The 12,865-nt window shown below is 42.1% G+C and overlaps 1 protein-coding gene across 1 annotated transcript in view; it reads right to left on the bottom strand.

The window, feature by feature from the left end:
* aspscr1 (ASPSCR1 tether for SLC2A4, UBX domain containing) overlaps window positions 1–12,865 on the bottom strand; it is a 67,377-nt gene that overhangs the window by 33,276 nt on the left and 21,236 nt on the right. Inside the window, exons 7-8 of the mRNA XM_042342532.1 lie at window positions 9,650–10,247; window positions 85–153 (exon numbers count right to left, since the gene is read on the bottom strand). Of these exons, the coding sequence (XP_042198466.1) occupies window positions 85–153; window positions 9,650–10,247 (667 nt within the window). The remainder of the gene's footprint in view (window positions 1–84; window positions 154–9,649; window positions 10,248–12,865) is intronic.

Below are 12,865 nucleotides of genomic sequence, written 5' to 3' on the forward strand. Positions count from 1 at the left end.
AGGAATGACAAAGCTTTACACGAAAGGATGATATAAAAGGGGCTGCAGCAGAAGCAGGCAAAATGGAAATCGACCAACACGTACCTTCAAATGCTCTTGCGTGGGTGACGTCTCTGGCAAGGCGAATGCTTTACGTTGCGCATTTTCTGGGCACTACAGAAAAAAAACAGGCGTCGAATAATTTTCAGCATCACCGATATTAACCGCAATTATCATCTGTGCGTGCGTCAAAAGTGAAATTTGGAACACGACAAGCAGACTTGGGTGGTGCACTGTCCAGGGAAAGTATAGCACAGTGGATTCTAAGTGCAGGGTAAAAGCAGTGTAATTATAGTATTTTCTCAAAAACTGGCGAAGGTGTGTCTGCCTGCAATCCTTAAAAATATTCTTTTTATGAAACGCTAGCATTACCTCAAAAACAAACTAGTGGGATTCTGAGCAGAACATCGGAAAGCCCTACAATAAACAGAACTGCAAAACTCAATTTGTATAGAAAGCCAATGGGCTACAGTAGGAGGCTACAGGTTAGCTGTCCTAATAGCAATAATACCACTGTGCACTGGGATTTGTTTATAATAATCATTGCATTTGATATAGCATCTTATCATGTCTTTGAGATGTCTCAAAGCACTTCACAGAATATATCGTCAAGTGGAGTGACTGTGCATTTTGTGGGCGAAATTTTATTCCAACTGTAGGATAAAATTCTAAATAAATGAGCGGGAAGTGCACAGTGACAATGATTCACACTGGAGCTTGGCTGCTTTGGTTATTCTGTGGATTTGCCAAAGAATTGATTCGCATCACTGCAGTACAAGTGCAGGCAGCGTGAATCCATATGGCCTCTGTTCAAAACTGGTCCCTTAGAAGTACTTGGGTGGTCCTACGGACCATTGCAAGAACTTTGAAGGAAATGTTTTTAATCTTATTAAGGAAGCGGTCATGTGACCGACTTTTTAAGCAGGTTAGAAACTAACACAAGCAACCAGGTTGCATGTGGGCTGAGCTCTTGCCAGCTTCCAGAGAGATTGGGAGAAAGAATTCACTGCACCACTGGGTGTGAGGCTGCTTTAGTATGAACCAGGCTCAAAGTTCCCTCTGGACACAAAAGAGAAAACAAAATGCATATTCGCACACATGGGTACTTGTCACAGTTTCCAAACAAACAGCACAACATTTTTGAGACGCCCACTATTATGTTTTGCTGAAATCAATCCTGGGGTAAAATGGGTTTTCATTTTGAACGGATATTTTCATTGAGCAAGTCAACAAACATCCACCAACAGGTAGAAAAACTTAGTATTCGTCCACAAGCAGAATGTGCCCTTGGAGCAAGGTGATAAGTAAAATGTCACAGACAGAGCCATTGGAAATTTTAAAGCTTGTGCACACATTATCCAAAGTCCTAGAGAAAACTTACCAGCGCTCGTCATTTCCAGGCTCTAATTATGCCACTCAATATACTGGCGTTGGTTAGGAAATAATAGGCTTGAGAAAAATTATTTTTGATCAAGGCACAAAGTGCTGAAATTCAGTATTAAAGGATTTGCAGTGACTTTGGGGCCAAAGCCAAAATTAACCTGCCGTGTGATGTGGCAGCACACTACTAATTAAACTAGTTATCCCCAAACCTGATGATTGTTGAATTATGGTTTGTATATCAAAACGGGCTTGCAATTAAGCTTAGTCGTGTTGTAGAATAATAATTATGGGGCTAACCAAAATATTTTGACTTTTTCTTCCCCCAGCAAAGATCTAGATTCTTATACTGACAGACGAGAATACGATCATTAAAGAGGGGCTGAATTTAACTGGGCCAACTGGGTTGTGCTGCACCTTTAACTCAGTATAAATTAATTCTTCCCATTCATCTCACCTTACTGCACCAGACCTGAACATGGTAAAAAGAGGGAATGCATTCTCAGCTCACTGTACTTCTCAAGAATCAAGCAATTTACAGGTAGCCAAGTGTCCACTGTACATCTTGCAGGGCATTTCCATTTATCAGCTTGACTGAATTGGTGGCACTCTCCTCTATGGGTCAGAAGGCAGCTGGACAAGCAGCAGTAAAGCTTGCCAGACAGTGCTCTCAATGGCAAGTTATAGGTTTTAGCTGGTTGTACTGCAGCGGTACTACAACTCACACGCTGGGGTCCTCAAGCCTTGCATCTTGCTAACCGGGGCAATTAGGTAAGCAGGATGCGATCCCAACAGGAAGAGAGTGTGCGGTACATCACAATAAACATCTCTGGAATTTCCATGTGTAGGTCGGATGCATGAAATTCTCAGTTTGGTTGGATGCTCTTAAACATGGTGATGGGCATCTGCATGTGTTAAGACACTCAGCTGACCCCCCAAAATTATCCTAATCCTATTAGACCAAGTAAAAGATGGTGGTAATGGGGGAAGAGGTGCTATCCTTCAGATGAGAATTTAAGCTGAGGTCCTGTTTGCCTGTTCAGGCAGTATCCTGCAATCCTGTGATACTATTCAAAAACGAGAAGGAAGTTTCTCCTGATGGCCTGACCAACAATCTTTAAGAAAACTGAATATTTAGTGTTTGTGGGAGCTTGCTATGTGCAAATTGGCTGCTGCTTTTGCCGGAAAATACAGTCACTACAGTTGTATTGTGCCTTGGGACTTCTTCCCGACGTGAAGGGCGCTATACAAATGTAATCTTGTTGTTGTTGTTGACAGCAACTATCTGTGAAGTCGTCCACAGGAAACTTTAGCGTACGTTATTATATCACTTCCCTGCTTTTCTTCGAAATAAACCATAAATCGTTGCAATATTGTACCACAACAACCTGACAGGAAAGTCTTGCGTTTGTAACTCTCTCGATTGAAAACGCACTGGATCCAATTGAATTGATGAAGAAACCACACTTTTATTGACCTGCTTCTGCAGCCAGTACTGTAGAGTCCAACTTTTTTTCAGACCCAAATACTTTCCGTTATATGCCATACAACAGATGTACAAACTGAAAAGGAATCTGTACGCCCGGTGCTTATTCTGGCTCAATTGCCTGTTGTTACACATCTCTCACGATTTATGTGGAGTTATTTATTTCCCCTCTCCTCAAGTACCAGCAGCACACACTTTAGAAAAGGAAACCCCAAAAAAACACCCTCTTTCATCTCGATTACACTGATTACAGCAGCCGGCAATGGCTCATTAAGTGTTGGAATGAACCCTAGCAGTCCTTTAAACCACTTTTCTGTAGACACGCGCATCAAAAGCAAGTACTTTGACCATCTTGTGCATTATACAGAGGAGAGCATCCCAGGTTCAGTCACTTGGCTTCAACCAAGAAGGTGGGGGGTGGGGGAGAAGAGAGAGAGAGAGAACCGCATTTTCAGTCTTTGATCACAAACTTGTACCATCTATCAGGCCTCTAATTGTGATATACCATATGTTGTACCCTCCCCCACTTCACCATCCCAAGCCCTGTGGAGCCATGGCAGATATCAAAGCGCTGTATTTACAGTTATCTAGTGCTTTGCAGGAAGTAATCAGTTCTGTTCAGGGTCACTGCTTTGGCCTGGGACAGAGAAGCAAACCAACCAACGCCAACTTCAAAGTGAGGTGCTCCTCGCTGTTGTTCGAACTCTGGACTACAAACACTATAATCAAGGAAATTTCAGCTCTGATTTGCAGAGAGTTCAGTGAAAACTACCTTCGAATAATTAAAGTTAGACATCAAAGCCTCAGAGGTTTGGTCTGCTAAACATGCGTGGCAGAAGAAAGCAGAGTACATATTTTATCCTGTTCAATTTCTGATTGCAAACCACACTTCATCAAACGCGAGTGGAAAATGTACTGTTTTCCCTTCTCTTTTTATTAACCGAGCATACCTTTGAAGTCCAGAATTCTTTTCGAGCACAAACAGCAAAAAAATAAAATATTTCAGGCAAACTCAAACAGCCAGAAGATTTGCCCCGGCCGTAAAATGGGTCTGCGCTGACTTCATTCAACATCTGACACAGATGTTTACGACAGATTTCAAAGCCATCTGAAGACTAACCGGTTAATCTAAGAGCTGGCTTCTAATAAATAATAATAATAAACTTTGTATTTGATTTAGCGCCTTGTCGCGTCGAAAGGACGTTTCAAAGTGCTTCACAGAATATACTGTAAAGTGAATTGACTGTGAATGTTATGGGCGAAACTTCATCCGAAGATCAGCACATCTGACTGTGCAGCACTACAGCAGCACTGCACTGGAATGTTAGCCTGGACTTTGAATTCCAGTGCCAACGTGGGGCTTGATGCCAAACCTTCTGACATAGGGATTGAGGGTACCACCAAGCCAGTACCTTGGCAGCTGAAAAGCAGGAGAGATGTTTTGCAGAGGAAGAAGGAAAACACAAGCTAGTTATCATCCACAGTTTTGTGCAGTTCCTCGTGAATGGTTAAGAGTAGAATGGGCTGAGACCTGAAGAGAAATCTCGGAACTCTCTACCCGTTATGGTTGCCAGGGTTCAGTTGACCCTGCGCCCCGGGATGCTACCCTGCGTGAAGGGCGCTATATAAATGCAAGTTGCTGTTAAAGTGTACCTCGGATGACTGTAGACTAAACTGGCTGAACAAGGTTTTCCTCAGGGATTGTTCACCCCCAGGGAGACTACTGTTCACCCATTTCCTCTTCTGCCTCCCACGTCACCTCAGATTATTTTAGACATGGTAGTCATTTTGAATTGAGCTTTGAGGCTGAGTGGATCCATGAAGGTTTGAACCAAGAATCTGCTTATTCCAACGCTGATCTGACCCAGGACAGGAGGCTATATTCATAGCTACAAAAAGCACAAGAATCTACAATCCGCACCCTTTTAGATTTGTACTGTAATTAACCACATTTCCTTTACACTGGCTTTTTTTTAATCTTAAAGCCTTAAATTAAAACCACATGAACCAGTACAACATGCACAACACGTTGCACAAAATGAGCCACCTCAAAGATATTTCGAAAGATCTTGATGAAGTTGGATCTGTAGGCTCTTCCTTCAACAAAATCCTCCTAAAAACACACCTTTTCAACCCTGCTTGTGGTCAACATCCTTATTTTCTCCCATAATAACTGTGAAACACCTTGAGATGACTGTTCTATGTGAAAGGGCCTACATAATCATTGCCATTGTTGACACAAGCTGCTGGAGTAATCAAGGTGACAGTTTCCAATATGTATACCTCTGAGTATTCACGGAAAGAATCCTCTAAATTCTTCAGACAGACGCTTCATTTCCACCTCATTTTGTCTGTGTGAAGGGCTTTGAGACGGTCTCCCCAACATAACTATATTCAATGACAGTTCATTGAATAGTCATTGCTCAACTCAGAGCTAGCTAGAAGTTTTTAAAGAAATAGCTTCCTTCCTTCATCCATGTGGCTTAGTGAAAAATGACCTATGGGATTTTATCTCAACCACAAACTTTATTCTTTAAATGGTCCAAGTCCGGCACGTTACCCTGTAACAACATCTGTTACCCACAGCTCTCAGAGCCACATTGGGCCTCATTGTCAGATACTCACTAAATACTCCAGATCGTGAACTCAAGCTCAAAAATGATAATAATAATAATAAACCTTGCATTTGATATAGAGCGTTATCACATCTTTGAGACGTCTCAAAGCGCTTCACAGAATATACTGTAAAGTGAACTGACTGTATATTTTGTGGGTGAAATTGCGCACAGCAGTGTCCCACAAACAGTCGGGGATTGAGTGACCAAATTATTCATTATTATTATATTTTTTTGAAGGGATTATTACCCCTGGAAAAGTGATCTGCCAATCAACTAACAACCGAGTTCCTACTTACTGCTAGGTAAACAAAGTTATGTGGAGTAAGGAAACTTGTCTAACATTTTGCCCAGCCCGGGAATCAAACCCAGGTCCTCTTGCTTGCGAGACAAGTTCTCTTAACCAATATGCTACAGGACTCCACAATCCAACTAATCTGGATTCCGTTGTCACTTGCTCTCATTTGCAGTTCATTCCTCCTCATTGTGCATCTGGTCTGACAATTTGGGGCCTCCAGCGCACACTGATATTTCAACCTTTTGCAGGGGACTTTTGCCCATTTGCTCTCTGGGTTCCCTTGTGCCATGCCCAAGTCCCATTAAAGATTATTTTTTATATAAAAAAATACAAGCTGAAAGGCACAGCAACCTTGAATCGTACAACAGTGCCGCCCGCAAACGATCCTGGCACCTGTATTGCAGGAGAGGTCAGTCTCATATCAATAAAGCAAAGTTGTTAAAAGAAGAGGGAGCACACCACCTGATAAGTGAATAAGCAGCAAAGCTCCGAGATGCATTTGCTAGCCCTCTTGAGAACATTCAATCCTTTTTTTTCTAGTACTGAACATCTTTTGCAACCTTCAAAAAAATTTACATTCTCAAAGAATAATGAGGGAAAGAAAGCAATGCTTACAAATATTCCCCTGTGGGAAGGTTGCTGACAGGAAAGGTTTTGGAAGTCATTCAGAAAGCAGCCTGAACAAGAGTAAATTAAGTACGCAGATGTTCCTTGGAAACTCAAAATCAGCCAATGTTCAGGGTAGAATTTGAACCTGATGCTTAGAATTCATACAGAAAGTATAATATAGATTATAATCAGCGAGAAGGAAAGAACTTGCAATGCCCCCAGCACTGCACTGGAGTACGAGCCTACAAGTCTCGATGTCTTTTCAGACTTAAGAGGCAAAAGTGCTATCGACTGAGCCAAGCAGCCTTTCCTAATCTACAGCACGACAAAACAGTTTAATAAACAAAATGGTGAACAAAAGTTTGAGACCATTTTAATGAGGCATAAAGAAATCTTCACTGCCCTTCAATAATGCTAGACTAGGGAGTAGTCAATCGTGCAATCACCTTTAAAGACACTGTTTCTGAACAGGAAAATATTCTACACCATGGGGAGGGGTTGGGGGGAGGAAGTAATGTCCCATCTTGTAAATGCCAGTCAAACGAAGAGTCACCCAAAATAGATTTATAAGTCTACAATCTAAGAATACTTACCTCTAATTCTATTTTGGTTTCCAACACAGCCTGGTGAAGACATGCTGGATGTCTTAAGGTTTTGACTTCCTATTCTCCCCCACAATTACAGTTTGGTGCTCTATGTGCTGCTGTGAAACCAAACTATTTGGGTTGTTTCATTGTGCTGTTCCATTTCTCTCTCTCTCCCTCTCTCTCACACACACACACACACTATAATCACACAGTAAACTCAACATCAAGCTGGCTATCCTTTTCATCAAAGCATTTAATAGTTCTGTAAAGGAAGGAAAAAAAGGAAAAGATATTGCTTTATCGTTGTGTCTTGTCAAACCAAACATCTAAACCTGTTGTCAAGTGAAATAACTTTTTTGTAGGCAACTAGAGTGGCAGCCATGAAGCGAATGACCAATTTAACTGGAAGAATATTGGCCAGGAAACCAGGAGAAAATCCCTTCTCACAGGATCTGTACCTCCATCTTAGTAGGCAGATGGGGCCTCGGTTTAATGTTTCACCCAAAGGACGGATTATTTGATCATCACCAAACCATGCCACATTCCAGTGTCGGCCTGGTCTGTGATTTTAAGGTCCACTTAGGGAAATCTCTGTAACAATATAAAACCTGTTCTATCAATTAATAATACGTTTCTTGCTGGATTGACTGCTTTTACCAAAGGTTTTACTCAGTTGAATGGAGTTTCAAACACTTGGCACACTCTACATAGAAAATAAAAGAGCTACTTTCACGACCATTAGGTATCCATCGTTCCACTTCAGATTAATGTGGATCAGAGAAGTTATGAGGAATTTCTCAAGCTGGAAAAATCAGACACCATTGTAGATAGGGAATTTGGACGCGGTCTAAGTACCGCTCGGTCTTAACGTCAGATAAACAGCAGGATTCCTCACCAGGAACTCAATGTCAAATTAAGCAACGGGTTCAAACGCTAGCATCTGCTGACCCAGACATATAGACAGCTGGGGGTTGGGGTCAGGAGAGAGAAAAGTAAGAACTCAGCTGTATGCACTACGGTGGCAATGAATAGAGAGAGGCTTCTTGTAGCTGCCCACCGGAAGGAGAACTCAACTGGAAACAGGACTTCAAAAAAAATTATCCTAAGCACCAAAGAATTCTGAAAATCATGACATAAAGTTGGCTGAAATCTGGACTCATGACAATGGGATATAAACTGATCAGGAGTTTACGAGTGTAATGAGAGAGCAATTTATGTAATACCAGAGTCAGATCAAACACAAGAGCCATACGTTACTGAGAAGGTTCACTGTTACAGACCTCTGGACATAAAGGGCTATTCCTGATGAAAACCCTGTGCAAATTGCTCCACAGAATCTGGGCACTGATCCTGCTTAATACACTTGTTCTAAGGCCTTTGTGCAATAGTCTGTCTAAAAGCTCTAATACTATCAATCACCTGTGACAGTGGAGCATGCACTTTTGAATTTATCCAAAGACATCATTCTTCTTTTATGAGGACTAGATGATGTGTCCAGTTGAACTAAAAAAAAGTTTCTGGGATGAAAAAGATGATGGGAGAGCCAGCGGAGAGCAACTAAGCTCATATTGCACCTGGAAGAAAAGGCAAAAATGCACAAGAACGTTCTTTCCTATTGTATGGGCAGCCGATTGAGCTACAAGGGTCTGTGTTTTGTGGGACACTGCAGTACACGATTGACTGTCTCAATGACTGTCTCATTTCAAACAGACAACTCTAAGCTGCATTTTCTGAAAAGCCAGGAAATGCACCCCTCAGAAGAAATGGCCACGTTTTCAACTTAATCACCATTTCACATACAGTGTGTTGTAAACTGAAAATTAAAAGCAGGCAGCAGCATTTTAATTTCCTATATAATCGAAAAATACATTTTACGGTTAATTTAGGGTTTGGATAAAGAAGATAAAAGTAAATTCCAGGGTAAAAAGGAACGCGAAGTGTAAAAATAGCCAAAGTACTGTTTACATAGCTTTCCCATCTCTATACTCTGCCCAAGCTTAGTTATTAAGTAAGTATGTCCTAACTTTACATCACCAAAGCTGCTGCGTCCGATGTACCTTGAGTAGAAGCTGACCTCTCTGTAGGCACTAATGTAATAAATCAACACAGTGTTCTGATCGGAAGTGTTGAGCTGCTTACATCCATTGGAGCTCTCCAGCACAGTAAGGTGATCTATACATTTCTGAGCTTCTGACCTGAGTATTGGATTAGGCTGATGCTTAGGTGAGTCCAGGGTGTGGCCAAAGACAGGAGAATGACTTCTTTGAAAGTTTTACCAGACAGACAGACCACAGTGCTGTGAGAGGTTGGGAGTCTAGGCAAGTTCAGGATCAACAAGACTGAGAAAGTTGATCCTCTCGTTTCAGTTCCTTGTGACCACTATAACGTGACGAAGGGAGAAATTCCTTGTGTACATTAAAACAAAATGAGGTAAGGGGTTAAAGCTTTTACTGTAATTGTGAAAAAACAAGAGCTCAGAGATCCACCCGGAGGGGTTTAATTCAACGGCATAACTTGGTATGACTAGGTCAAAAATATTATAGGGAGTGCAGTGACCCCTCGTACATTTAATCTCATTCTTGTGGTACCGGTCGGTGGGTGGAGTTTCTCTAATGAAACGGATACTATTCCCTACCTTAGAGGGTGACTGCTCAAGCGTGGGTTTAGATTTCTTTGGAAGTGGTGGGCCACCTGGACTGGAAACAGATCTGGGTGCCATTTTATCCGAGGGAGACTTTTCCCCTCCAGCCTCCGATCCTCCCAGTTGCTGCCCACCTCCTTTGAAAGGAACAAACGGGACACGGTTCTCGTGTGGTGTGCAAGAGGCACCGAGCTCAGGAACATCAGGCCTTTCTGAGGAAGTACCCGTTTTAGAAACAGCAGCTTTGCCTGGAGACACACTTCGCCTCCCCACACAGCTGATCTGGTCAGTTGACAATTTGCTTCCATTCTCTTTTGTTTGCAAAACGTCTGCAGTCTCTTGGCTGAGCTCTTCGTTGTCAGAGCACTTTGGTGGTCCGTCCTGGTTTCCTTCAGAGAGCTCCACAGTTCTGCTTGCCACAGCCTCAGTCAACCCATTGGAGTTTGAATCTTTCACAGAATGATCCGAGGTGTTTGGTTCGGACGGGAAGCCATCGACGTCCTTGGTGGCTGAGGTTTTTCTCACTGGCTGTCCTTCAGAAACGACTGCCAAATCCATGGGCTCATCGGGTCTAGATTTCTTCAGGACATACCTACGTGGAAGAATAGCACAGAATTAAAGCTCTAATCACTCTTGTGTTGTGTTAACCATATCCATCATTGGATATCATGGAGGAAGTAATGTCAGAGACTAGTTCTGGAATTTCAGGCATTAAGTCATGGGTGGTACATTGACAGTCCATCATCACTCACAGTGCAGTATAGTTGAATAAGTCGAAGTTTCACTTACTGCTGGCGTTACATCAAACAAGTTCTCACAAACATAAAAATGCTCTTTCTCCCAAACACAAACCTTTCTGCACAATGTACAGGACTGCATCATTAGCCTCAAAAGGATATCAAAGATAAAGAGTCGATCACAACAAACAATAGTCCACATCACTGCAAAGAAACCACAAAGGCACAAAGGTATCCTCTAGAAGAAAGCATAAGCTTGCCCTGATTGTGAATGGGTTACCACAACTAAAAAGCTAACTCTTCGACCGTGACTTTGGTCAACATTGTTCATTTTCTCATTTCCCTGTTCAGTTGTCAAGTGCTTAGAGATTTTCTTTGGAGTAAAAGGCGTTGTATAAATACAATTTGCTGATGACTACCAAACATTTAAAAACATCAGAATCACTGGCAAATGCAAGGATGAGCTACAACGGGATGCAGAATCACTAGGTAAGAGGTAACCCAGAGAAGCCATTGAAGATCAGATTCCATAGTCTCAAGAGGCTCGAAAACCATTCACTTGTGGTTGGGTCCTCCTGACTTGGTAGCACATCAGCTACGTGAGCTAGAATCTACCCTCTACCCTACTCCAACACATCGCCGCCCAATGTCCTCTGCAGTTCTGGGCCAACCAGTGCAACCTGGTGAATGAGTAACAGTTGCTCAGACAACACAATAGAGGCTTCTGATCAACATATCAAATGGGACAGAAACTTTGATCTGGATGAGAAAAGAAAACATTGCAGAAATTAACACTCCCAAAAATCTGAAGGTAAGTTACATTTTTGGTTGTGCTTCAAAGTCACTTGTTTATCTCAGTGTAAAATGGAGCTGCAGCTGAGGTGCCCCCTCCCCTCGCCTCCAATCCAGACTGACTGTAGCAGAGTAAAGGCCAGAAATGTGGACTGCAAACATTTAAAATTGAAGCTTGCAAGTCAAATGAATCTCGTCAGGAGTTGGATGGGTAGCTAGGGGGACCAATGGACTACAACTAACTCTGATGGTTACTACACTAAAAAGATCCATTTGCAACCATTTCCATTTTACACTGAGATAAACAGTGACTTTGAAGCACAACCAAAAATGTAACTTACTGCTGATATTTTTTCAGATTTTTGGGAGTGTTAATTTCTGCAATGTTTTTTTTTCTCATCCAGACCAGAGTTTCTGTCCCATTTGATATGTTGATCAGAAGCCTCTATTTTGTTGTCTGAGCAACTGTTACGCATTCACCAGGTTGCACTTGTATCCTAAATGTTCGTTAATCTTCAATATGTTCAGGTAGATCATAAATGCTTGGATACAGCCTAGCAACCACTTGGCACCTTTTCATTTCTGGCTTTAGGAAACCCTTATGCATTCACTGGCTTCCCAGCCATGTGATAGTGAACAGTCTTCATGTCTGTTCAGTCAACAACAACTTGCATTCATATGGAGTGGAGTCCTGTAGCTCAGTGGTTAGAGCACTCGCTTTGCAAGTGAGAGACCTGAGTTCAATTCCAGGCAGGCGAAACCTTGGGCAAGTTTCCTTACTCCACACAGAGCCTAATAATAATCCCTCCAAAACCAAAAACAATAATAAATTGGTCATTTTCAATCCATGACTGTTTGTGGGACATTGCTGTGCGCAATTGGCTGCCGCGTTCGCCCACAAATATACAGTCAATTCACTTTACAGTGTGTTCTGTGAAGCGCTTTGGGACGTCCTCCCGACGTGAAAAGCGCTATATCAAATGCAAGCATTATTATTATTATTATTAATTATTATTATTATTATATAGCACCCTTCATGTGGGTTAGCATCTCGGAGCAGTTAGTCAGTGAATGACTGGAGGCCATCAAAAGTCAGGCTTGTCCCAGGATCCAGAGACTAAATTAGAATCATTAAAACTATAGGACCTGCAGGGCAGGCATTCTGGAGGGATGCAATCAAATGGGCTGAAGGGCTTTCTTCAAATGATCTCTCTTGTGATCTTTACCGCTGCAGATTACTTTTCCCCTTTCTGTGAGGAAGGTCTTAGCTTCCACTTGGTAAGTGGCCTTGGAGGAACGATTCACCTTGAAATTACAAGCTCACCACGTGAGGACCAACAGGCAACTGACCTCTGGAGTTATCCTGTCTGGTCACAAAGCTTCAGGTTTGCAGAAACAGAACCTGAAGGGCATTCAGAAGGTCTCTGAACAATTTGAACCTTTAAACCATCTGAACCCTGGTTGGGAGTCAACTTAATGGTCTTTCACATTTTTTTTCTCTCCCCAAAACATACAACAATTAAGTTTTTTTTCTTATTCAGCCACTCAGATCACTGTATGTGCAGTACAACTGTGATCACATCTCAATGCTCTTATGATCAATCGGACAGAGTATTCAGGGAGCATTGTACAGGTATTGTAGAAGAGGGGGAGGAAAGTAGTAAGATTCTTTGAAAAATTG

Source organism: Callorhinchus milii, unplaced genomic scaffold (assembly GCF_018977255.1).
Source record: "Callorhinchus milii isolate IMCB2004 unplaced genomic scaffold, IMCB_Cmil_1.0 Scaffold20, whole genome shotgun sequence".
Taxonomy (NCBI): domain Eukaryota; kingdom Metazoa; phylum Chordata; class Chondrichthyes; order Chimaeriformes; family Callorhinchidae; genus Callorhinchus; species Callorhinchus milii.